The sequence below is a fragment of the Porites lutea genome, chromosome 7, assembly GCF_958299795.1.
Source record: "Porites lutea chromosome 7, jaPorLute2.1, whole genome shotgun sequence".
NCBI lineage: Eukaryota > Metazoa > Cnidaria > Anthozoa > Scleractinia > Poritidae > Porites > Porites lutea.
Window position 1 is genome coordinate 6,398,742 of NC_133207.1, and position 27,793 is coordinate 6,426,534.

Consider the following 27,793-nt stretch of genomic DNA (forward strand, 5'->3'; position numbering starts at 1 on the left):
CGAATACCAGAATTTTTGAGTACGGTAAGACAACATCATAGCAGGGAACATTAAAACAAGAAAAAAACCTAAAATACTGCTAGCTTCATTCTAGCCACCATGATTGGCCACTAACTGGAGGAGGTTGAGAAACTCAGTTTCCTCCAGTTCATTATCATCAGTCATCTTTTCTGCTTTTCCAGTGAGAGCAGAGAGTCGTTTCTCGACCATTTTAAGTCTGTCTTCTGTACACTTGATTATACTTTTAGAGTTTAAACAGTTAGGCTCCGCCTCTGACTGGCACATGTTGAAATATGTTGCTTCGTCGCAATATAGCTTGAATTCTGGTCGCTTCCTGTTGCCCCTTAACATTTCTTCAAATCTTTCCGAAATAAAGCGCGCTATTTCAAGTTCTTCAGCACTTTCCTCTACGTATGTTTTAGCATCGATGTATGACTCGTTAAGAATCGAAACTAACATATTCATAAGGACAATTGTCATTATTGTCATGTATATGAAAACGAATAAGGGTCCAAGAATTTGGTGTTCACGTCTTAAATCATCAAGTGGGACAGCTTTTCCCAGAAGGAATTCAAACTGAGAAATCACTGCTCGCAAATAACTAGAGTATTCAAGGACAGTGTGACCAAAAAATTGTTTTCCTGATATAATAAACCCATTAAACAATACCAGGAAAATAAAAACGTAAGACAGCTGATAGCCTACCGACTGACGGAAGGATGAAAACAAGTAGATTACATAAGGATTAAATCGAATCAGATTTAAAAGTTTAAGTGTTACCATAAAAATAGCACAGGCATTAGCAACATTTTCCCAACTAGCCCAAGTCAAGGAGGAGTGAAAATGTACGATATCATATGGATTGTTTTGGATAGATTTGATGCTTTTTAGAAGAGTTTTCGAACGGATCACGTAAAACAGTACCGCCAATACTGAGAATATGATCATGAAAAAATCGACCATGTTCCATACTGACTTGAAAAAGCTAAGGCGGCGACGGTGGAAGTTGTAAAACATCATGATGAGGTAATAACACACCATGGCCATGAAAAGGAACTGGCAGATTAAGAAGAACATTTGAGCCCCTGATTCAGTGCTTTGTAAGTCGAGCGTTTCAACCGTTCTTGTTGTGTAAGCAGCACCAGTGGAAAGAACCTCGTAAAAGTACGTGGCAATGCTGAGAAGATTTGTGTTAACGTTGAAAACTGCGAACTCTAATATCACTGCTCGCGTCTGGCGATCAACCCATCCATGACCGAATGTTTCGCCAAGGACACTTCGGCCAGTTTCAACGTCGTATCCCAAGACAGCGACATAGCCACCTCCTTCATATGTATTGTAGGTCCCCATTATCCGACCATTGTCTAGTTCTTCACTTGTGCGATAACGCCAAGGCTTGGGACACAGTTGAAGGGCCTTTGGCCATGAAGTATTGTAAGGGAGTCGTTTCCATCCAGGAAGACTCAGTGTTGTGGTGTCCTCACCTTCACTTGTGTAATCGTAGAGGCAGTCTGGGAAAAGCACTGCTAATGATTTGCAAGAACCTAAAATTAAAATATACAACAGTTTTTCTATCATTTTTTTAGCATTACATTTGACTGGCCTAAGACAACTGAATAGATCGTTTTCACATAACGACACGGCGACCATATTTGTGTACAAAACAACGAAATGGCGGTCACGTTACTTTAGTTGCATTCCTTTTAGCCAAACTTTTTTCGGATTTAGACAATCCAGATTGTTTAGATTTCCTGCTAGCCGGAACAAAAGTCTGAAATAAGATTGATCCATACAGTAGCTACCTGCTGCTCTGATCTTCTTCTCAATTTCAACACATCGTTTATTTTTTTTCCGCTAAATTAAGCGTCTTCTCGTCGAAAAATGGAAAGAAAAATTGCTCTTTAACTAGTGGTGGTTCATACTGGGACTCGTAAACTTAAAATTATCTGGAATTACGAATTCTCAAGTGCTGAGAAGCGCGTTCTAAACACACACACACACACAGACCTTGGACACTGTGGTTTTACGGTGAGAAAATGCAAGCGTTTTGGCCTCCCTATAGATTTTGAGTTACTGGGGAACTTGAGTTTCATATACTACAATCTTTTAGTGGCATAGAACAAAGAAGGAGTGTAAATAACTTTTGTTCGAACTAACCTTGACCCACCGTGTTTATCGATAAACGAGCACGGCCTTGCAATCGAAAAACAGTTTCGTTAAGTGGAATAAATATCTGAAACCAGATTGAGATACCAATCTGAACGATCCAAGTGCGGAAGTGGATCGTTCAGATTGGAACATTACATTGGTTTAGTCCTTAATGGAACGGAAAAAAATTTTGGATCGCAAAATCCAGATTTTGATGGGTCAAAAGGAATGCTACCATTGTCTATCGAAAAAATCCTATATGGGGATTGAACTCTTTTCTTATGTAAAAACTTTTTTGTTCCAAGAAATTTGCATAGCTGCTAACCCACTTGAGTGAAAACGATCTAAAGAGTGTTTCACATGAAGTCACGGCGACCATATTGGTGTCCCAAACTAATCCCGTGGGAATTGCACACTTTTCTTATGAAAGCGCTTTCTTTTGTTCTAATAAATTTGCATGTTCTAATAAATTTCCGCGTGAGTGGAGACCATCTATTTCTCGGCCTTTCCGTAATTTTGACTTTATGGAATGCACGTAATACCTAGTTAACGTATCAATCATTTCAAGGATAACCGAATAGTAAAAAGTGGTTTGTAAAGGAGCGGCATAAAAATCAGCAGTGAAACTGTTCGTTGTCTTCTCCTTTTAGAAAGGTCCTGGTAATTTTGATGTTTTATCATGATATTGCACATAGTTAATAGAGTGGAATAGTTATGAAGCCCCGCAGACTCTTTTGCTATATTTTTTCCCAGACTTAAAGGTGCACAACGTCTTCAACTGAATCTCTATCACCCTGATAAAAAAAAAAAGTGGCATTAACTTATTCCGATTGGGCATTTTTCTTGTTTGCCGCCTTTTATAACCAGTTTGCTTAACTAACTTTTGTAGGGCATAAGAAAAAGAATTTTTGTCGATTTAATATTAGGTTTTGCAAATTCCAAATCATAAAGCTTACTCTTTTTGACTCTGAGTTGCCTCATCCATGGCATACCGACCAGTAAGGACACCTTGTTTTCAACATACACATCTTTCTCTTGACGTCCATTGTACCACGGATGGCTGTAAATATTTGGAAGGAACTCTTGTCTCATCCAACCCCATAGTCTGTACCTTCCAGTCACCTGAAATAATAAGAGTGCCGCTGTTTATACAGTCAACCATTGAAAGGACGCCTCTATATGACGGACATCTCTATAGAACGGAAACATAATGCTGGTCCAAAAGGTATGGAATTGACGGTAGTCCAATGAAATGCGATGGTTCTGAAAGAACTGTCCTGAAAATACGACAGAGGGAACGCCAACGCTTAGTTCACGCGGCGACAAAAGTCAGGAAACCTCCTGTAAACGTGACCACCGGAGAAACATGTAACACCGACGTGAAATTTTAAACCGGTACTAAAACTAACGGACGCAGATGCGCAAACATAAACTAAAAAAATTTAATGTATAACTACATTTGAAAAATCTCATCAATAACTCCTAAAAAAAATACCACATCAGTGATAATCCGTGTCTGTCATTCTGAACAATCATGGATAATTTTTCAGCGTTTAAAATTAAATTGGCACTATCTAATGACAGAAGTCTTTGAATCCAATCTATAAACTCCCAGTTGAAGTTTTACAGATTTGAAGACACAACGTTCGCCTTGTGTTTTAAACTTGATAGCATAAATCAGGTTTTATGTCTAAAAACAACGCTGAAAATTTAAAGTTACAACTAAAATTATTCCAGCTTCTCCCTTATATATGTGACCCTCCACAGGAATTTGATGCTAAAGGTGAAAGCACGCTCACGACACGCTTGCACGACACGCTTAGCGTGCCGTAGATCACGGATATGCGCATATTAAATTGAAAAAACAAAGACGGACACACTTGCCTTTGTTTTGGTAAATTTAACACGCTAGACCTTTTGTTTTTTTGTAGCGTGCCATATGTCACGGTAACTGTGCGAATTATAGCACGCTTAGCGTGCAGTTTGGGTAAGACACGCTGAACACGCTTGATTACTAAAACTGCTGAGATGATAAAAATGGCTTGGGTTTTCAGCGGATTTAATCAGCATTGATAACTGGTCGAAGTGAATCAAATATACCAATTGAGACTGTTTTGGAATTTGATCGTAACACCAATTCCTCCGGCTGTCGGGTGTTGACCGGAATCGCAAAGTTGCCTGCTATCTCATGCGAGGCAGTGGAGTTATGTCGCCTGAAAATTATAGTTATCCACCGGAATATTTATTAGCAGTAATGCACAGGAAATGAAGTTGAATAAATTAGTTATATTTCTTTAAGCCATGCTGAGACGAACGAAGGTAATTAAATCGGAGAAACGAAAACTGCCTAGAATTTTCCATAGGTTGAGGAAGGCTAAACATTTCTAGATGACCGTGCCATGCATGTACAATCTTCGAAGCTTATCTAATAAATTCCTTAAGATTTTCTGAAGTTTAATTCTTTCCATTTCACTCCCCAGGTTAAGCTATTTTTCGTAGAGAAAGGAATCCTAAAATTTTCGGAACCGAAAATACGATAAAATTCTCACTTTCCTAAAACTTTAAATTTTTTGGAAACATATTGCTGAAGCCCTTGTAATTTCGAAAAGACTGAAGTTGTCCTAGGATGTATTTAGGAGGAAATCGCCGTTAGCTGCCCCTGACGAACGAAGCGCTATCAAACATAATTTATGTGAAGATATCTCGTTACGCTATGCTAAGACGAATCAAGCGCTGTAAACGTGTACTGTATCTCTCCTGTTCTTCACAGGACACAAAAAGAATCTGTAAACTAAAAACACTGTAGAATACTAGACCCCGTTTCGAGAAACACAGAGGCAAACGTGTTTCCGATAGCGGGTACATCCTGGTAAGCCGGTTTTTCCATGTTTCCGTCGCTGCGTTCACCGGTTTCGCTTTTTGTGTTATTGCCGGCCGGATCAATTAAGCAACATTGAAACCGTTTTGGAATTTTGGTACATCTAGAAAAGCAGGCTGGTTTTCATTTGATCAGTACGATCCTTGCAATCGATAAAAAAAATAAGAAGAAGAAAAATAAATACAATTTAGCGATCCTGGCACTTGATGATTTCTATTTGATAGCGATTGTTACGATCGGCAAGAAAGTGACTTAAGTCCGAAAGATCACTGTTTCTGAGAAAATTGCAAATGTGTTTTAAATTAAGGAAAGTTAAGATAACCTTTGCACAGCTTCGTCAGTAAACATTTCTGGAAAGAGCTTTGATTTTGCAGTGCTAATATAGTTCTACCCATAAATCCAGTAGGTTCCACCGTTCACTGTTTATACTTTTTAAGCGACAACGTTTTTTCAATCAGATACTATCGCTGCGATCGCTGAGGTATAACTTTTTCTTTCTCGATAGTTACCAAAAAAGGGTGCCGTTCATAATCATTTACGGTTCCTTTTTGTAGAGGAAATTTATTTAGCTTATAGATAACACGCCTTGCGTGCTTTTGCGTACACTGTTGTGCCTTTTCGCACGGAGCTTTTGTTTGAAAACTTTAACACGCTCTTTTGTTCGACTTGCTCACGCTTAATTGTCTCAAGCGTGTCCTCTGAAACAAAAGGTATTGCTAATGAGGCAAGATTGCAAGCGTGCTAAAGCGTGTTAAAATAAATTCTTTTGTTTAAAGTGAAAGCGTGTCGTGAGCGTGCTTTCACCTTTAGCATTAAAATCCTGTGGAGGGTCACATATGACTTCACTAATAAGGCCTTACCGTTTCAAACTTTGCAAAAGGATTCATCAGAGTGGTAGTCATCATAAAGCGATTACTATTCTTATTTCCATAACACACTATCGCCAAGAAAAACACAAATATCAAATGAACAACAATTTCTTTCATCGTGCTCGCCAACTTAAGTTCTTTTATGGCTCGTTCACGCATGACTCCTAACCTTGCGCACTTAAAACGCTGTTTAGGATCATCAGAAAATAGATCTATGTCATTCAAGTTAACATCTTCTTCATTCTCTGTATCAGAATCTTCACTGCCGCCCTTGGTTCTCGTTACAAGCAATGACACCATCACCACGGCCAACATGACCTTTGTCGGCTGTACAATGAAGATGTCCTGACCATTTGAAATCAAAATAGAGGAGAGCCATTGCTCTGCAACTTCTTTGCCCCACATTAAGCTGTAAAATAAAGTGAAGGTTGCTGCAGTAAGAGTTGTAGCAAAACAAAGCAACCATGCTAGGTATACGCAAAAGTGAGGCAACATGCAACCATCGTCTTTTACTCTGTCGATGAGTTCTCGGGCGTGATCCACTTCCCGATATTTGTCTGCTTTTGTATTCCTCGGCTTGCTTGATTTAAAGAGCAAAACAATGACTACATTTACAGGTGCAACTATCAGTCCACTTTGCACACCAACAACGATTTGTCTCAACGAAACCTTGAAGGGTCCAATGTAAATAGCACCCTCTGATTCCCCACCAATGTTATAGAACATAGCATTGGCAATCATGGCGCTGAAGAGAACTGAAAGGCAGCATGAAGCTCTTTGCACACGAGTAAACGAGCTGCTACAGGCCTTGCCAAAGACAGACATCCACAAGTGACTGTCTGCAATTTTTCTGCCGAAACGGCTGCGAACTTGATCTGAGAAGGAACCCAAATTTCCATGCTTTACGGTAGCTTCTGTTAAACCATCACCTTTTTCTACCGCAAGCCATCTGTTTATTGGGAAGGTCCATTGCTCTTCTTTTTGTCTGTCTCGGATTGTCACTGTTTCCACAAACCAAGAAGGGCCGCGCCCTGAGTTGTCATGTTCTAAGGTTATTTCTTTCAACGTTCCCAATGATTCATCAGTGATCAAAACAAATCCGTTTATACCTCCTCGTGCAAACAGATCACTTGACTCGTCTTTCCTACGCAGTGGAATGTGATTGTGCTCATCTAAGTCACCTTTAATACTGATTGTCACGTTTGCTGTTGTACCCGAATTTTTCCAAACGCCTGTGCAAATTACCATGTCGTAATAATAGGTCCCTTCTTCCACAATGGGTACACGCTTTGGAGGGCATATCTAACATGTTGAAGCAAAATTTCGTTATAACATGACGCTGATGTAATCAAATTGAATCTTACTGGCGAGACAAAAACTGTTGATCAAACAAAACTACAAATAGTGTAGGGCGAGAAACGAGTAATTTTAATAGACCCATAGAACCGCCACAGCGTAGCGGATCAAAATATTAAACCTTTTCTCCCACTGAAATAAACGGCGAAACTTGGTTTTAATATTATGTAACCGTGCTAGGTCATGTTCGGTCATGCAACAGTTTAACTTCATCACATGTATATACCAAAGGGTCTGCATACATATGCGTCTTTTCAGTCGCGATCTCCAGTTTCTAAATTTGGGTGATCGCGTTTGCAATCTTAAAAAAGTATGGAGCTATTGGAGGATACGCATTGAGTAATACTCCGCGCCTCGTTGAATGGCCTGGGTACGAGAAATTATAGTTAGACGTGTGTTTTCGAAGGCCACTTTTGGACGGTCGAAAACGATGAGAAAATGATCGGTAAGCGACAACTATTTAGTCTGGACACGGCCTTGGTGTTAACACCGCGACCAAATGCCTGCAGATGAGGCTAGAGTGTCACTAGATACCCTACAGATAGTACATTTATTTTCACACATACCTTGTTTTCATCTCTTTTATCCGCTTTCCTCGCAAAAACTAGTACAACAAAGTAAAGAAGAAACGCACAAGCAATGGTCACCAGTACGGAAATGTTACCACTCTCAGCAAGGTTTGCAAACTCTGAGAAAACTTTGTCAAAGTCTATTGGATTTGGTGCTTGAATAAAGTTACCCCCGAAGGAGGTAAGGTGATTACAACGGCAAATGAGATGGGTGATATTCGACCTGGGATCAACCTACGAAAGAAGACTCAGTTATTAGCAACAATGCAAAGGAGAAGGAAAAAGATTTGGAAGATGAGACAAAAAGAATGTATAGGGAAACGAGTTAGCACTGATTGCCTCATTTTTGCTTCAGGCTCCTCAATGCTGTTCAAAAGCAAACAGTTTGAATGTGTAATGTTAGTAATATGCTATATCGCATCATTGAAAGGCGGAGATAAGTTAAAGGAAGAAGCAATAATATTTTTATTTTTCTTACTTTTGTGCGGTGACATTTTTAAAATTGACAAAATCTGTTAATGTCAAGATTTAAAAATTGAGCAGAATGCTGAACCAAACCCTAGGTTCGCATTTTACAGTTTTATTTAGCTACAATCTTGGACAAAAATTGTTAGGAATTTTGTACTTTCTTTTCCACAGAACGCCTATCTCACGTATTTGGTACCGTTATGGCCCCTCCCCTCGCCCCACCCTGATCATAGTTGTTCATTCGGAATGAGAAATGATCTTATCTTCCCCGCAGCCGTTTTTGTCCCGTCACGCAACGCTCCTCCCCAACAAAAGGCTGCTCAAATTTGAACCTCGTTCCACTTTGGGGAGGAGCGTATTTAACGAGACAAAAACGGCTGTAAGTGAGACTAGTAATATTCCAGCCAGATTTCAACACTATTTTTTTATGGGGGCAGGGGGAGTATTTGTAGTTGTTAGTGTTTTCAAGAACTTTATCTTGAAACTAGACATGGCAATGTCCATTTTCTTAACATTTTTGTCCAAGATTGTAGCACGCGTTTGTAATACTGAGAAGTAACCGTGTACCCACCCTGCCCTCCCTGGGTTCAATCGGGGTTTCCTAGAGCAATAAGGACTCCCAGAGTCCCAAAGATGGTAGGGTGGTCAAGTTAATATTACATCATTTTTTACGAAGAAGAAATTAACCTTGGAGACCCAGGCCGAGGGAAGGGCGAGTGTTTCAAGTGCATAGGCGCGTCAAGAACTTTAGGTTACCTTGCAACCATCAGATATCCACTTGCTCCTATCTTCAGACCAATACAAACAGCTTGATTGAGTAATAGTCATTGTATAGTTAACATCCGTCGAAGGGTTGTACCGCGGAGTAACCGTTTTAGTGAAACCCTTTGGCGGTGGATCTTTGAAGCCAACACAGGAGCGCCTTTGACGACCGTGGCCGAAACAAGATCTTTTTTCTCTGGAGTGTTCACTGGCATTTGTAGCACCCAAGAAAAGAATTCCGACATAAAGCAGACCTCGTTTTGATGGCACCACAATCATAGATGTTTCCTCTGGAAGACAGGACAAGCTGATGTTTTTGCCATCTGGTTGGTTTTCACACATTAATTTAAACTCTTGGGTAAAATTGTGATCGTGATTGTCAACTGTGGGCCTTAATCCAAACTTAACAAACACTTCCGTGACAAAGACACCTATTTCCGTAATACCCATCTTTATGGTCACTGGGACGTCCGCAAGTTCCGCGTAGTAGCTGCGGATGGTCATTTTATTTGGCTTTAAAAAGAAATGTTCAGGTGCATCGCTGTTGGTTGTATTGTTTGTCGGTGACTCTAAAATTGGTATCACTATTACGATGTCTTCTTTAAGGTTCGATACGTTTATTTTTGTCCCATTATTACTTTGAAGTTCGAGGCTGGTTACTGGAGACTGAATCGCATTGCTGCTGTTGTCCCAGGTGTAAGGGTTAAACTTCAATGTCAGCATCTGCGTAAAATAGAAAAATCGTGACTGATGTATATATGTACAGATAGGCCTACAACCGGTTAATTTTTCATCCAATAAAAAAGCAGCCACTTTCCCTGCCTATAATTAGCAGAAAGAGGAAAAACAAATTGCGCCATCATTCCATTTATTCTCTTACGGAACATAGCTGTCGGCCAATGAGGATGCGATATTCAGGTTGACAAGCAAGATTAATTTTACTAATTCATCATAAACATCTTTAAAAGAGCTATATTATGGTAAATTCTACATTTATTGGTCAAAGCTGAGCTGAACTCATCAGTAAGTATGCTCAGTCACCTTTTCCCAAACTTGGAACTCTAAAGAAAGCTATCAAATGACTCTATCAAAGTGAAAATAGTTATCGTTTCAGGGCAGTTTACGAGGAAGAAGTTTAATTCTAAAACGTTGGCCAAACTTTTTCAAGTTGCAATCCGTCTCGATCCCAGCAATTTAAAACCAAAGTCCCACACTTATACACATGTAGCTTAGGTTGGTTTAAGCTCAGGTATAGTAGTAGACTAGTCTTAAATAAAACTGAAACATAATTTCAGGGTTTTCAGTTATTCCAATCTGTTTTTAGGGTTTTAAAGTGGTACCAAAAAAGACCTGGAACGTTTATATGCGCGGTTCTCGAACCATAAATAGGCCGACGTTCTTCAAAGGAACAAAAAGTCCCTTACCTTTGCATTTACGTTATCGGTGCCCATTTCTCCCAGGTTTCTTGGCAGCTGAAACTTTGATGGTCCTTCTTCCATACTAAGTCCATTAACATCCTTTGGAGAGACCTTCTTAAGGGATGAAGCCAGATTTGCAGTTTTAATGATCATACTTTCGGAAGGAACAAGGCGAACAAAAAACCCATCGTTCATAGCATTTAAATTTTTCGAGGCTCTTAGTACGTTCTCCTGCAGTCACAAAAGAAATAAGTTAAAATAGAATCCTGGCTACAAAATGTAACACACAACCTTTAATTGGCTAAAACATTTCCATACATAACAAATCTTAAAGTGTGGCGCTCCGCCGTTAAAAAATGGACATTTAAAAAAAACTTTTTTTACGGGTCATGGATTTAAATAGCTTCAATTAGCATCAATATTTGAAGTAACTTTCAGAATATCCAGAATAGTACATCTTTGTCAGATTTATTTGGCACATATTGTGAAAGGGCTCCATAGAGAGGCTTTCAAGCAAACAATAATAGAATGCCTGAGCAGAGGACTGGGGTTGGGGGCTCCTCACGGTGAACACTAACGATTCAGGTTTCGATATGGTAACTTTAGTCCTGAACTTCCTTTGACAGATTCGTGGAAGTCTTGAATTCAACGTTTTTTCAATATAGCTTCAAATTTGACAACGTAGCATGGAAATTTAAAAAAAAATTAGGAAATAATTGAGTGTCCACACTAACGGGAACGTTGTATTTTCTAACATTCTCAACCTTATCACGTGCCATAGCTTTCGCTGCTGCTCCGTTCGTTCGGCCGGATGCAGATTGTAGTACATTGTTAAGGCAGCTTGTGACACTCGTTGCTGCTTCATCTAACTCAGCACTGAAAGGCTGCTCTAGGTCATTTAGAGCCGACAAAAGTAGGCCGGTTGTTTTCACTGTCAGTTCTGTTACTTTATTCTGAAATAATAAATATTTATTAGTTCAACGAATTACGATTTTGCCACGTTGTTGGTTCAGAAAGACAAAGAAGGAAAACTAAGATTTTAAAAAGGATTGGATTAAACTGATTGGATGCGGGATCAAAGGATACACTTCTGCAGCGATAAACTTTTAATTTATGAAAGTGTTCACTGTTTTCTATTTATAACAAAATATTCTTTGCAAATGCGTCCAGGAATAAATAATATACCTCAAACTATTTGTATAATGTCTAAGAAACAGTAATTGATTTTCGAGTTTATTAGCCCACAACACAGAATGCAATTTTTTGTACGATTCTATAGTAATTTTTATATGTCTTATTACTTAAGCAATGTGCTGGTTACCATGGCGCCACTGCAGTCATCGCATGTCTGCTCTCCTTGTTCTCCAGTCGCCACTTTGACTACCGCCATGATCGTTCGAGACATTTGCAGGGTCTCTGGGTTTATTGATGTGAATTTCTCCACTAATGTGGTCGAAATCTGGTACCGTTCAAAGGCGTTACATGAAGTTAACAATCAAGGAGATAACGTGTTAATGTCAAACTAAAAAGTGCTTCAATAAATTTTGCAAGCTCGGTGCATATAAGCATCATTTTTGACTACCCAACTAACCCTCTTGACTCATTAAACAGAGAAATGGCACAATGTTCACCTCCTGCGTTGCATTGCATTAGGAGCAAGTGTACAGTGCAAAAAAAAAAAAACGTGTCAAACTGGATAAGCCACCTAAAAATAGCACATGACCTTATCTTCATGCCATTCCACCGCATTTTTATATTTCCGCAAGGAAAAACTGATAAGGGGTTTCTACTATAATTTAATGAGTTTCCTTAGGAAAAAAAGGAGTAAAACATCCCTGTCATACTACTTGAACATGAAAGCATAATCTTACTAAAGCCTTCTATCAGCATCGTTAGAAGGGACTGTGTAGTGCCCACATCGGAGGACGTGTCGCTCACGATGACTCTTACTGCCCAATTACACTGCTTAAATCAGAGCTACTAATAGCCATTCCAAGGGAATATTTTTGTTGTACTAATGATAAATTCTGCTACTAAAGTGCCCTGTACGCATTTTATCAATTCTCAGATTTCTCAAGCCTCGTCGTGATCCATGCAATGAGTGCCCAGTGACATCCTTCATCCTTCTTAAAAGGTAAAAACCTTTATCAATTCCATTATTTTACTTACCGAAGTTTTTACTTCTATGCTTAAGCCTTTTCCACAATCTGGCGTCTCATTGGCTGTCTTCAAGACAGTTAATGCAAGCTGTGAAGCCTGGCTGATTTCACCTTTTCTTAAAAGTTCATCCAACTTACAGTCCTTCACCGCGATAAGGGCATTTAGCATATTGGATACTTCGTCTATTGGTGTATAGCAGGGGTTAAATTTGGAGGATGGCTTAACCTGTAAAAGGATAAGCAATGCGTTTTTTCATATTGCGGCTTAGCGGTTCGTGTCCTACACCTTTGCTGGGCATAACATATATTTTCTTGTTACTGTAATATTGCAATTTATTTTTTAATGTGCGTAGCGGCTATATGCTCTTTCGGCATAGCCAAGACCTGATCCATAACAACCTTATAGTGGTTTCCTTCATATTTCGGTTTGTCAAGCAGAGCTACCGCTCAAAGGAATGTGCCGAGTTTCGGGAAATAAGAACATGGCGTAAGTTGTCGCAAATGTACCGATTCTCTCTGTTTTCGATTATGGGGGGAAATATTAAGAGTTAAAAGCCTAAAAATATAAGTAACAACTGTGTTAGTACCTTAACAAACACTGTCTCTGTAACTACCACACCAACAAAGTTTTTAACAATAATCGTTATTTGCACTCTGTGTTGATCTTCTGGTTTTCCACTTGGTAACACCGTTGGAACAGACTTTGGAGAGTTTCCATAAGAAATTGGATCGTCTCCAACGCGAAATTCATAGCTTAAAGGCTTACTTTTATCTTCCCAATTCAAACACTCAAAGATGAACTCTGTCTCAAGTGCGACGCCTTCGCTGACCGATGGCGTGCAATGCCCGCTGTGTGGCGCTCCAGCGGTCTCAAAATCCAATACACCAAACCCTTGTGACCCTGATCGCGAAGTCACAATCAGCTTTAGAGTAAATTTTGTGTTTGAGGGCAATACGTCCTTCTTGAATATCATGTTACTCGCATTTAATGCTGTTGAAGTCATATTGGGGAAAATAGTAACATCTTCCAGTGTATTCGTTGTATCATTTTTCTTTTGTAGCCGCCATTGGTAGACTGAATCATCGCAAGGAGCATTGGAGCATTCCGATGTCACTCGAAGCTTGTTTGAAGCCGAGACTATGGTTCCACAGTCTACAAAGCACCTTTAAACAAAATAAATTTGATATCAAACGTAGTTACGTTTCGTTTTCAGCCTGTTAAAACAATTATTTCAGAGGTAGCATGAAACTGAGCGATAAGGATGATTTGCATCTCTCGAAAATATTTTGCCTCTTTTTATTGTTACTACTATATCTGTTTTCAATTAGTCTATTTAATTCTTTATTCATTTCAATAATTTTTTCCAAGACAAGCAAAGCCAATTAACTGAATTGGCCATATATCATTAAAATAAAAATGTAGTGTCAAAGACTTTCTTTAGACAATATTTCGGCTGCTTGACTTACTGTTGTATTCAAGGCGTTTACAGCGTCCTGATCAATTACATTATCACATTTACCTCAGTTTTACTTGAGGTATCTCTCCGGCTGCTATCTCAAAAGTCATCTCAGCAAAGGCACTCCTCACATGTTTGGACACATTTAAACATAAGACATACGTCTTTCCTATATCAAGTACACTGGTGTCAATACTAACTGCGAGGGCATTTGCTCCATCAACAAAGGCACCAAAACAATCATTGTTCACTGAACCATTTTCAATTGCCTCACGGCAGTACCAAGTAAATTCGACTCCATCATGATTACCAGGGCCAATGTCTCCGTCGTAGCTTAGTGAACCATCCACTGTAACAGTTTCTGCTGATCCCCAACGAACACTGCTGCCACCGTCAATGATGGCTCGTAGAGGTGCAGTAATAACCTCAATAAAACCGAAGTTGAACGCCTGAATAGTCTGTGGAGCACTTGAATCTCCAATTTGAAAAGACGCAGTGAACTTGACTTGGTAGATTCCCACAGGTATAGATCTCCTATTTATAATCCATTCACTGCTTCCTTCTCTTTCTAAGGTTCCTTCTGCTGACTCTGAAGCTGCTAATTCAGCTTCACTCACCAGACGCCATTGCAACACACTTTGCAACACTGGCGCATTTTCTGGTAAACCTTCAATCAGTGCTTGTTGCACACTTTGAACAGATCGCTGGACAACAGTAGCGTTATATTTGTCCTTGGACATATCTACGATGACCACGGTGAAGTCCCCTGTTAATTAGAAAATGAAAACATGTGGAGCTATTAATTTTCCCTGTTGTTAACAGGAAACAAAATTTGTTCCACGTGGCTGTCCCGTGAAAAAAAAAAAGACAAAATAAAGTAAGAAAATCACTGACGCACAGTCTTTTGGCTTGTTTGCCCTTTTTTTTTCTCGTACCACATTTTCACTTTATCTGTGATCTCTGACTACAGATAATCATAATAGAACTGAATATATAGGTGGAATCTGACAGTTATGATTCATTTTATAAATCACAAAATACCATTATACACTACAACTCCTTACCTACAGGTTCGCAGACAAGACCATCCCCAGTGTAGTCGCTGCGACAACTGCAAGTGAATGAGCCGATTGTGTTGTGACAGTTTGCCACTCCATGACAATTGTGACTTACTGCTGAGCATTCATCGATATCTAAAATTAAAAAACAAAGGGACTGGACCCTATTTATAGTTCACGAAGTGAGAACGGTTGCTATCCTTTCCAACATTTGAACAAGTGACTCTAACATTTTGTCGACATTTTCTTTGAATTACATACTTTTAACAGTGAAAAAAACATCAGATATCCAAACAGCAGAAAGTCGGCTTTAGAAACTTGATTTTTAAAGCCACTATCTAGAGTTTTGAAATTTGATAATGGTGCCGAGTGTGGTTGCATTTGATTTAACTTTATACATTCAGACGTATAAAACATTTGAAAAAACTTCTTATGGAAAGGCGGAATTGTCATGATCTGCCCGCGCGTTATTCATGATCGAAGTTATAGATCAATATAGGTGTTTTATGCTTTCAGTACTTGTCACGATGTAGCCTGATGAGGCAAACGCAGATCCATTGGTCGTTCATATCTGCGGTTTGACGTCCAGTAGTGTTCAGTTTGCAGAGCTTGCACAATAATTTCTTGATAGAGTATAATAGTATATTTGATTGAAATAAGATATTACCCTTAAATGAAGGAGGCGCTTGTCATCTCGGACAAGTATATAAAGTGCTCATGCGCCAACAAACGTACCAGAACATTCCACACCGTTTCCTGAATATCCTTGAAAACAGTTGCATGTAAAAGAACCAATTGTGTTATTGCACTGAGCGTTTGCGTCACAGTTATGTGTCCCAGATGCGCATTCGTCTATATCTGTGTGGGAAAGCATATGTTAATATCTAACAAAATACTAATTACCTTTAACACTTTTCAAAGATAGCCGGCGTGGATTAAAAACTAGGATGTATTTGAATCTGCATATTACAAAATGATGTCTAAGACATTCCCGATGCGGTGATTAAAAAAGACTCTTTTTTCAATGATAATTCCTTTTCAGGATAGTTCTCCATATCTCCATCCTTGGACCTTTGACCTTAGATGTGTAAAAGCAGCCTTTTTCATAAGTAAATTGAGCTGTGTTATGTTCTATTGTATTGTTCTATATGGTGTCGTACAGTATTGTCTTCCTGGTTGCCGTTTTATTGCAAATTCAGTTTAGTTATAAAGTATGTGTTAATCAAACATTTTGCAGCTTTGCTGCTGATTCACATATTCCTTTTTGCTTAAAAAATGTCAAAGAATCATAGCACTTATGAAGTCATATGTCGTTACTATAAAAAAAACCAACTAATGTTGCTAAAATCTTACTGAGGAAGACACGAACAGAAAAGAGGGTCTGAAAAAAGCACTGAGGAGAGCTATCCTCTTCGTTAGCGATTATTACCGCAACTTCAGAGCAGTCTTGTATGCTGGCTGCCCGAGATTGGCCATTATTTTCTACGCGTGGCAAGTGTCACCGACTAAAAATTATGTTTAAGGCCTTCAAGAATCTTAACGGTGTAGACCTCTCGAAGTCTCTCAAACAAAACGCTTTCAGGTCATGAAACTTAATCACCTCCCTGCGCGAACTGATGAATGTAAATTTTCCTTTTTTCCATCTGCTATTTTTGTATATAATACCCTTCTTCAGGAGGGAGTCCACACTTCAAACCTCGCAGCTGTTCGAGCTAAGGTCAAAGCGTTTGGAAAGAAATTGCCTTGGTCTAAATTCAGTTAACTCTAGTAGCAAACATTTTATTTCATATATGTCATTTCATTGGTGTTATTTGCAGGATGTAAATGTATTTTCTTATTCAGATATAGTGATGTAATGAGGAGTTTGCAATATTTAAATTTAATTTATCGGCCTCGGTGATAACATGCAAAAAGCGTCACCGATAAGTAAAAAAGATACAATTGAAGAACGTCTCATTGTTTTTGAATATCGACGAAAAAACTTAATATTCGCTTGAAAACCACCACTCCGCCACACAATTCTCCCCTTCCCGTAACACCAGGGTTAACATGGAATCTTCCGTTTTCTTGATATTAATATTACAAACATACCGTCGCACTGTTTTCCATCCCCGGAGTAACCTTGATTACAGCTACAAGTGAATGAACCACCTGTATTGCTGCACGTCGCATCTAAGTGACAGTCGTGCGCATTTGTTGTGCATTCATCAATATCTGTTACGACACAAAAAAAATGGTAAAACTGTGAAAGGTTTGGCGTGTGACCGTCCGAGTGAGCGTAGTCCATGAAAGAACTGTTTTTGACAGTGCATGACTGTCGTTTCTGTGCATTAGTTGTCTTCAGAGTCAAAGGGAGTTGCATCACGCCAGTTGATGGTCATTGGATGGTTGATTTTGATGGTTGATGGTTATGGCCATGAAATGGAGTTAGTAAGTGTTAGCTATAGAAACAAATGAAACGGATTTTATAAAGCCTTAAAGGCTCTTAATCATGACATATTAATAATCAATACCAACAAAACCTATCTTCATAATTATTATGGTGAAACATAGATTGACACCTCGATGAAACATTGTCTTTTTTTAAACGTGACGGTGCAACTAATCTAGTTAATCTCAGTTCAGATTTCAAATACCAAGATAAGACAAGGCAGTTACTATTAACCTTTAGCTACATTTTCAATCTTAAATCCTAGGTGGTGTCATAACTGAACACTTTTGAAAGGGTGGTTTCTTTTCCTCAGTAGTCTTAGGTGAATATTCAATTGATATCTTTGAACCGACGCTGTATTAGCTCAGTCGGTAGAACAATTGGCTGCAGAGCGGGAAGACTAGCATCGATTCCTAGGGCGGGACCAATCCAAACGGTCTTAAAATAACTGAGAAATAAAGGTATTGCTTTTGCCCCGTAAACGGCTAGACCTCAGCGTGGTTCGGATGACGTCCCTACAAGACGTAATAATAGTTTACTAATTAGTACTTTTAATTAATGCCTAAACAATTAACACCCAAATTAAGTGCTTTTTAGTTTTTGTTAAGGTTGTGGGAGAGACTGAGTCGGCCATGTGTCGAGTTGCATCGCGGGACTGTTTGGGGAGGCACTGTCGCTTGCTGCAAACCAATCAGATTGTTGTTATGTGGGAGTTTTGTTCCCAAAACAGTCCTATAATGCAATTTGATACAACACCGACTCCATCACACGTACCACCTCTATGAGGCCAATATGATCACATGATCACTAGGACATTGCTAACCCTTTAACTTACCAGAACAGACTGTCCCACTTCCTGAGTATCCTTGGAAACAGGCACATATGAACGAACCAACGCTGTTGTTACACAGAGCGTTTGAGTCGCAGTTGTGAGTCCCATCCTGACATTCGTCAACATCTGAGGATATACCATAACTTATTGAGACAAGTTGTATGAGCTCAACATGAAATAGGTACAAAAATTGGGTAAGTGCTTAAGCAGATTGTTTGCTGGGGCAGTTTTACACGACTGTTTAGACATCTCCTTGCAAAAAGAAAAACATGGTGTGCTGTGGGGTGGAGAGATTTAAAACTGAAAGTATAAAGTTTATACAGAAATTGAGAATGTTTATCCTTGGTTACAACTGCAAGTGAATGAACCATCTGTATTGCTACAGACTGCTTCTGCGTGACAGTCATGAGCACTGTTTGTTTTAGCCTTGCGGGCCTTATTTTGGTCTACAAGTGAGATGGGTCCTGGGGCCCCTTTCTCGAAGGTCCCTATAATTAACGGGTCCGGTAAGCTGTTTCCGTTTACATTAAAGATCGAGGTTTCAATACTTTTGCATCTGACATGATAAAACTTATATATATATATATATATATATATATTAAGCCAGGGCTAAAACCCAAGCTCCCATTAATAAATCTATAATTTAAATCAAACACATTAGGCCACATTCATATGACTTTTAAGGGAAAGGCTTAGTGATTTTAGAGAAAAATTATTTGCAAACAGTCAGAAGCAAAGCTTACATCGACTTAATAGTCTTATATATGCACCCAAAAATTAACAATCATCTTCGGTGAGTCAAGAGCCATAATCAATAGCTCTTGATCACAATAGATTAGGCCTGGAAAACAAATTCTTCCCAAACAAATAACCCAGGGCCCACCTACACTACCTATATTTTATAAGGTTAATTGGACACACTGTAATATACAGATTTAGTAAGGGCTAAAGCGAAGCTCTTGATAGTATTTATGGTTTGTTCAAACAAAATATCAAATCCTGTAATGCTAAGCGGCGAAGGCAACGAGAACGGTGAAAACACAACAATAGGTCTAATTAGTAGAAAAAGCAACTTTACAAGTGCAGCACACTTTTTACGTCCATTTCTTTGTCGTTGTTTTGCACGACTACAACGTGAAACTTCCAGAAACTTCCTCGTTACACGATTTATAGAGGAAAAGTCGTACGCGTTTTTGTTTTGTTTTGTTTTGTTTTTTTTGTTTTTTGTTTTTTCTTTCACTATCGTTCTTTTCACCCCGGTTGCCGCTAGCATTGCTCATTTTCTCACCGCTGCTACAAATTTCATGTTGTTCCTCCAAAAAAAATGTCTGTCTCCTTTGTTTTTTCTCTCTAGCTCTAGCTCTATATCTCCGGCGTTGAGTTTGCTGGCCTCTCGCCCTAATTTCTCTTTTTCTCTGTCTTCAATTCTCTTTCTCTATATTCCACATTTGCGGACATGACAATTAATCTAAGCTTAATACTTTAGACAACACGGATACGGAAACATTTTCCGCTTTCCGTTCTCGTCTTTATTGACTCTTTAGTCGTGTCTGCTTCACAAGACGTGGGTGGCCATACGCTTTCCCGCCATAATAACTTTAAATTTGGCATCGGCCTACATGCAGTGGGTGAACGGACGGTCGGCGTTCGTACGCTACGTCATAAACGAATTTTCTTGCTCTCACAGGTTACAAATTTATCTTAGCAATGGGGCTCCGCCGCACGCGCGAACACTCCGCTATTATCGGGTTTGGAATATACTATAGAAAACAAAAACAGGCTAAATGTTGTTTAAACGAAAGACAGAACAGTTAATTGAAATGTTTATTTTAGGAGGTAAACTAAAATTATTCGAAGCAACATTTACAATCCAACAGTCAAAAGCTAGTTAAAATTTGTTAAAAAAGTAAAAGTTAAAATTTGTTTTTAAAAGTCGTTTTTCATTTGTGCGCTTCGTTTACCTAATATGCAAAAAGGGTTACCGATAAGTAAAAAAGATACGATTGCAGAACGTCATTTTTGAAATAACGAAGAAAAACCTTAATATTCGCTTGGCAACCACCACCCCGCCACACAATTCTCCCCTTCCCGCAACACCAGGGTTAACATGGAATCTTCCGTTTTCTTGATACTAAGATTACAAACATACCGTCGCACTGTTTTCCATCCCCGGAGTAACCTTGATTACAGCTACAAGTGAATGAACCACCTGTATTGCTACACGTCGCATCTAAGTGACAGTTGTGCGCATTTGTTGTGCACTCATCAATATCTGTTACAACACAAAAAAAATGGTAAAACTGTGAAAGGTTTGGCGTGTGACCGTCCGAGTGAGCGTAGTCCATGAAAGAACTGTTTTTGACAGTGCATGACTGACGTTTCTGTGCGTTAATTGTCTTCAGAGTCAAAGGGAGTTGCATCACGCCAGTTGATGGTCATTGGATGGATGATTTGGATGGTTGATGGTTATGGCCATGAAATGGAGTTTTGAAAATACCATGAACAGAAATATCTAATCACATTTCGTGTTATTTAAGCTATAGAAACAAATGAAACGGATTTTATGAAGCCTTTAAGGCTCTTAATCATGACATATTAATAATCAATACCAACAAAACCTATCGTCATAATTATTATAGTGAAACATAGATTGACACCTCGATGAAACAATGCCTTTTCTTAAACGTGGCGGTGCAACTAATCTAGCTAATCTCAGTTCAGATTTCAAATACCAAGATAAGACAAGGCAGTTACTATTAACTTTTAGTTACATTTTCAATCTTAAATCCTAGGTGGTGTCTTAACTGAACACTTTTGAAAGGGTGGTTTCTTTTCCTCAGTAGTCTTAGGTGAATATTCAATTGATATTTTTGAACCGACGCTGTATTGGCTCAGTCGGTCGCTGTATTAGCTCAGTCGGTAGAACAATTGGCTGAAGAGCGGGAGGACTAGCATTGATTCCCAGGGCGGGACCAATCCAAACGGTCTTAAAATAACTGAGAAATGAAGGTATTGCCTTTGCCCCGTAAACGGCTAGACCTCCGCATGACTCGGATGACGTCCCGTCTCCAGTACAAGACGTAATAATAGTTTACTAATTAGTACTTAAGTGCCGAAATAATTAACACCCAAATTAAGTGCTTTTTAGTTTTTGTTAAGGTTGTGCGAGAGACTGGGTCGGCAATGTGTCGAATTGCATTGCGGGATTGTTTGGGGAGGCACAGCCGCTTCCTGCAAACCAATCAGATTGTTGTTATGTAGGAATTTTGTTCCCAAAACAGTCCCATACTGCAATTTGATACAACACGGACTCCATCACACGTACAACGTCTATGAGGCCAATATGATCACCTGATCACTAGGACATTGTTAACCCTTTAACTTACCAGAACAGACTGTCCCACTTCCTGAGTATCCTTGGAAACAGGCACATGTGAACGAGCCAACGCTGTTGCTACACAGAGCGTTTGAGTCGCAGTTGTGAGTCCCATCTACACATTCGTCAACATCTGAGAATATACCATAGCTTGTTGAGACAAGTTGTATGAGCACAACATGAAATGGGTACAAAAATTGGGTAAGTGCTCAAGCAGATTTTTCGCTGGGGCAGTTTTACACGACTGTTTAGATATCTCATCGCAAAAAGGAAAACATGGTGTGTTTTGGGGTGGAGAGATTTAAAATATCTTATGAATTCAAAATATTTATGTAGCGCGAAAGCTTCGATTTATAGATTTTTTTAAGTTAAATTACCTTTGTATCGTGGAAACAATACCCTAACACTTGGGTCTTGAATCAAAGGTCGCGACATGCGTCGGCTTCCTTTGTGAGCGCACAAATAGTCATGAGACCCGCGATTTTGCGGGCGACACGGATCTACAGGGGCCGTTCCGTAATGTAATTTAAAACAACAAAACTCATTCAAAGGGCGATTAAAAGCGTTTATCTGACACCGGGCAGTAAGTTAGTGGTCCCTAGCACAGGTAACCAAGGCTCTGTGATAGTACCACAGTACGGTTCCAGTAAAATTACCGTGTTTGTATGGGGTAAAAAATACCATCCTAAAATTTCTAGGAAATACTCAATAAAGATCAATGAAACTTACTCTGCAGTTAATTGTTGTTGTCCTTATTGCTCCAACGAAGTTTCGTGATAATTTGCAGTAATTTGTTCAAATTCACTCTATACACAATAATAATATACAAGGTAGGAGACAAGAGATGCCATTTTCGCCGACATGCTCTCATTCAACACAACTTTTTCCACGAAATTCGAACTCCGACGGAAATAAACATGCGAGGATCGAAAGAAATAGGATAGCAGCAGACATAGAAACCAATGAAGCTTTCCCAGATAGACAAACGAATCCCACAGACTTTGACAAACTCGAAGGATATAATTCAAACAGACCGAGAATATGCTCGCCGAAGCAGCCGAGCCAGATCAACGCGCGGCCAAGAAAATGAGACCTGAGCACTCTACAAAAAATTCCATCCCGGGAGTCCTGAGGTGAACTTTCTGGGGACCGTTACATCATTTGCCCAAAGCCACCCTACCCTGCTGAAAAAATACTACCCTGGCCTGTTATAAAGATATCATGTCCCTCTCGAACTATATTCAGCGCCTGGCGCTGGTCCTCAGAAAGTTGTCCACTTGTTCTCTCATCGTTCTGACTTCTTCAACAATTTGACAATTTCTTTGACTAAATGGACAGAGTACCGTAAAAATAGATGCCTGAGCTCTAGCACAAACAGTGTACGCCTTCATTTTCGTGAAAGAGTAGAGAAAACAAAAGAAAACGCCCAAAAACGAAAATAGAAAACCTACAAAATGGGTAGGAAAAATATGGCGGGAAAAAATTCGCGTACGTGCACATTTGGGGAAAAACTTTAAAAAATATCATAATTTCTTCAAATTTTAGTTTGAAATTGCTTTGAACGGTTCTTTAGATAAATTTCCTACCTGAATCAGTTAACATTTGCCGTGCCTAAGGAAGCATTATATTCTACGCGCAAAATACAATTTACAATCGGAACGAACTTTTCAAACACCCTGTACATAACGACATAAATAATTAGCAAAACACCACCTTTTTAGCGGTCAGATAAACAACAGGATTCCGCATGGAATAGACAACAAACTGACTCAAACATGGTACACAAATTATCACCTTCTTATCTGCAAAAACTGGTCTATGGTGCAATGCCATTAGAGCCCGCTGAAACTAGACCTAGATTCAATTTTCCTGAGTGGAGAGTTACTTTTCCAAGGTACAATTAACTAAGCTAGACACCAACGAAACAATATTAATGGCTGGCACAGAATATTTTGGCGAAACCGCAGTTCAACCACGCGATTACATACCTGTCAACACCATGCGGAAACCACACAATCACACACATTCGCGGCACTGATAAGACTATCCACAACCACGGACAATCTTCTCACGTTTAACATACGCGAATTATCATCAAACTCGGAAAAACTCAGCCTACTGCCAGATAAACACCTCTGGAATTTTCTCTTACACTCGTCTTATCAAAGTTCCTAGATGTAGAGTCACACGGTCGGCGGATCACCTTAGCCTTGTTTTCACACGAGAAAAAAAGTCTTAGCCCGGGTCAGAGTTCACTAGCAATTTTGCTCACACCTAATTCATTTGACTCCTAAGAGCCTGTTCCCGAGGCCAAAGACTTAGTGGTCATCCTAGAAAAGCGAACAATATCGTACCTTTCTGTCTCAGCCCGGATCAGGGTGACTGATCCGTTTAGCCAAATGAAACGAGAATATGATACGATATTGGACGAAGCAGACTCTGCGAATCGTAATAACTTTGTCCCATCTCAGAGCTTTACATGATGCTCTCCGGGAAACTTTTCTCAAGGTGACCAATATATAAAACTAAACTGCTAAACGGCACCGAAACCAGCTTTAGGCGCTTGTGTTAAAAAAAGAATTGTGGGTAGGGAAAAAAATCGGGGGGGGGGGTAAGATAGTAATTCTGTCTACATCCACTTCTACACAAATCCCTAGCCACAAAACAAGCCCAAAAAAAACGACATAAGCAAACAACACAGTAAACATTTGTCAACCTAGTAGACAAGGGAAGTTGCGAAAAATTACAAAATGTTTGCCAACCCGGTTTTCATAACGCCAGGTAGAATTATAGTATTACAAATAATTTAGTAATATTTAATCAAATTTATTGTAACTGTTAATTCCATGCAGGCTTTTTAATGGGCCATTTGTGAAAAAAACGGATTTATAGTGAACAAATGGAAGATGTTTTGTCTCATGTAAGGGAATCCGGATTCCGGAATCCAAGAAAGTTTTATTTGCGGAAACTGGAATCCCACAAGTTTTTGCTTTGGAATCCAGAATCCTGTGGTTTGTAATCAGGAATACAGCTCAAGGAATCCGAAATTCCGCTTTCAATTGGAATTCAAAATCCTGAATCTAAGTTCCACTGACAAAGTATCCGGATCCAGTACCTGGAATCCAGAACCGACGCCGTGGAATCCAGAATCCCAGAACGTCTTGGATTCCCTTTTTAATACATGGGGCGAGATGTTGGGCTGAAAAAACGAGAAGTTCAAAGACTACTGCAAAGTTGATGACAACGTGTATTGATTTTTTTTTCAAACAATATTTTGGCTGGCCAGACTAGCATGCTTGAGGTTTACAGATGTTATTAAATTTTTAATAATATAAATGAAAACATTTCTCGATTGTGATTGGCTAACAGGAATGCAGTTTGTAGGTAACACAGTGCAGAAGAAAGGTAATTGAGTGCAGAAAAGAGTAGCAAATGTGACATTCTGATTGGCTAATAAACAAAGGAACTCACTGAGAGCCAATCAAATGCGCCATCTAAATGGCGCAAAATTTGGATCCGCTCCGGACCAGTTTCGAGCAAAAACCGCAATGGTTGGCGATTGCAGCACATTTGCTTTTACGACCGAAACAACTGTAGAGGAGCTGAAAAACTGCTCTAAAAACGAAAACACTGCGAAAAGCACTGGTTTTTGGCTCTCTTTCTGGAAGAATTGGTGCGTAGGTAAGGAAATTACTGATGACATAGAAAATTATGAGCCGGCTGAGCTTAACACTTTGCTCGAGCATTTCTACGCTGAAGTAAACAGTACAAAAAGGGTTTTAAAGATTATGAACCAGAAAGCCTTAAAGTAATGAAGGCGTCGCTTGATAGACACTTAAAGAACAAAGGCTGCACCCTGTCCATTGTAGGTGACCGAGTTTTAGTTCGTCCAAAGAGGTGTTGGAGGAAAAAGCGAAATAGCTTCGCTTGGCTGGCTGTGATAAGCACCCAAACAAAGCTTGGCAAGTATCAGAGGAGGAAGAAGAAATTCTCTGGAAGAGCGGTAAACTCGAGTTAATAACCCAGAATCTTTATTTCAAACACATTGAACAATTCCATGAACTGTTCAGCCCGTTTCTGCAGCTTGCAAACTTTAAAAACATGGAGCAAAATGTTGTTTTGAGTGCACGTGTGATGGTATTTGCAGCATTTGAATAATCTATTTTTGCGCTTAGTTTACGCGGGTTGACTCCCTATTAAAGAGATTTTAAAGCTATCTCGCAATTTTTTCATGAATATTATTAATAAGTAATCACATGATTTTTCTCGTGCAATTTGGAATAAATAAGCACTCGTAAATTTTTTCAAAGACCACAAATTGCACTCGCCCTACGGGCTCGTGCAATTTTGTTAGCCTTTGAAAAAATTTACTCGTGCTTATTTATTCCAAATTGCACTCGAAATCATGTGATTACCTGTACAAATTAGAATTACAATCAAACATTGAATAAGGGGATTTTAGAACACAGTGAACGACATGGTTAAGATAAATAAGGAACCATTTCATCAAAACTTACCGCAATTTTCCCAGTTTCCTCCATAAACAGGATCCAAGGAACACCAGGGACTGCCATGATTGGCCTCAGTGCAAGAGTTATACACCACTCCATTGTAAGTAAAAGGTATACTGCAACATTGCCCAGACACAGTTCTCGGCTGTCCATTACAATCAGTCGATGGCGTGGGGGTAGCTGGAGACAAGGGAAAAGAAATCAACCATTTAAGTTTATTTGCGCGAATCTAGCGCATTTTACCGTATTAGGGTAGAAGAACACGTGAAATAAGCCTTCATAGTCCTGTTAGGCAGGTGTTTTCAAAGGGAGAGCAAAAAAAGGCCAAACAAGGCGCAAAAACGAAACACGGATTAATTTTGACATGTTTAAATCTAGTCAGGTGCGGAACAATTTAAGACAATTTGACTTAATTCTCGTAAAAACTGCTACAAATCAAACTTCTTTTCTTTTCCGGCGTAACAGAAAGAAAACTACTTGGCGAACACAACTCACCGGGACAGTTGATTTACGACCATGCAAGTTAACAGTCTAACTAACGTATGAAAACATCAAACCACTTTAAAAAGCCCATTAGTTGGACGTATACGCTGAGCAACAAATACTAAAATAGTAATAACCAAAGGTTACGGAGTGCCGGCGACAACGATCGATGGTCAAAACGCCTTTTCTCCATCGCTGAGCTTTGCGTAAGTTTCACGTGACAGATAGTCAAAACACGCGTGATCAGATTACGGAGATGGAAGGTCCAAACACGCGTGATAAAATTGCGTTCTGTGCATCCCATTCATTCTTAGTGAAAGTCCAAACGAATGCTGGCTACATACATGCGACGCATGCGTAATAACAACCTGGAGATTGGGATTGCGGGTTCCTCTTGTCGCCCGGAGTGTGGAGTGCGGAGTGCGGAGTTTAGAAAATGAGGAGAACGGTGAAAAAGAAAAAGAACAAAATGAAATAAAAACAAAAGTCGGTTTTAATAATCAGCTCTTTTTTGTATGAAAAAAGGCTATACATCATTTTGTTTTCTCCGCTATATACTAGATTGTACAGTATTGGTAGCCATATACTGAGTTCCCTAATTACTACCTCGATCACAGGAAATAGAAAGTCACCAAAGCTAAGAGATCAAGTGATTGATGTGTTCATTAGTCACGTGGGTGTTATGACGTGTGACCGATATTCGGGACAGATGGCGCAACAGAACACGTGGCCGTCGTCATCCCAGTTAGCTGGTTAATGACATATTACTTACGTCATCAATGACGTTAGCATGACGTAACTACATTTAAAGCTGAAGGTTAGCGCTCTTAAGGGTTTATTATATCTTACTACCGCTGCGCACGTAATCCGTAGCTACCAAGAAACCACGTGCTTTGAAATCTGATACTTTGTGGGTTTTGTCATTTAAGAAGCCTTCACTTATGGAACTCAAAACAGTCGGTAAGTTTTCCTCTTGTATTTCGCACGCTGACTTCGAACTTTTGAACACTGAATTCAT

General features: G+C 39.4%; 1 protein-coding gene across 1 annotated transcript; it reads right to left on the reverse strand.

Annotated features, from left to right (window-relative positions):
• On the reverse strand, positions 1–27,793 carry LOC140944349 (polycystin family receptor for egg jelly-like). Its single transcript, XM_073393515.1, has 18 exons — positions 27,625–27,793; positions 26,299–26,472; positions 21,792–21,914; positions 20,555–20,677; positions 18,409–18,531; positions 15,878–16,000; positions 15,149–15,277; positions 14,148–14,850; positions 13,215–13,791; positions 12,638–12,853; positions 11,790–11,927; positions 11,203–11,421; positions 10,475–10,699; positions 9,045–9,773; positions 7,818–8,054; positions 5,887–7,197; positions 3,105–3,270; positions 1–1,544 (listed from the first exon to the last, which is right to left on the reverse strand). Exons 1-18 carry the CDS (start codon positions 27,791–27,793, stop codon positions 91–93), a joined length of 6,939 nt encoding a protein of 2,312 aa, XP_073249616.1. The 3' UTR covers positions 1–90.

What these genes read in the sequence shown, in the direction of transcription:
- LOC140944349 (XM_073393515.1), bottom strand. Translation starts at nt 27,793, where the DNA reads ATGAATTCAGTGTTCAAAAGTTCGAAGTCAGCGTGCGAAATACAAGAG. An exon ending in TCTTGTCTGCGAACCTGTAG is followed by an intron (nt 14,851 to 15,148) that starts GTAAGGAGTTGT and finishes TCTAATTAACAG; the next exon opens with GGGACTTCACCGTGGTCATC. An exon ending in CAGAGACAGTGTTTGTTAAG is followed by an intron (nt 12,854 to 13,214) that starts GTACTAACACAG and finishes ATCCTTTTACAG; the next exon opens with GTTAAGCCATCCTCCAAATT.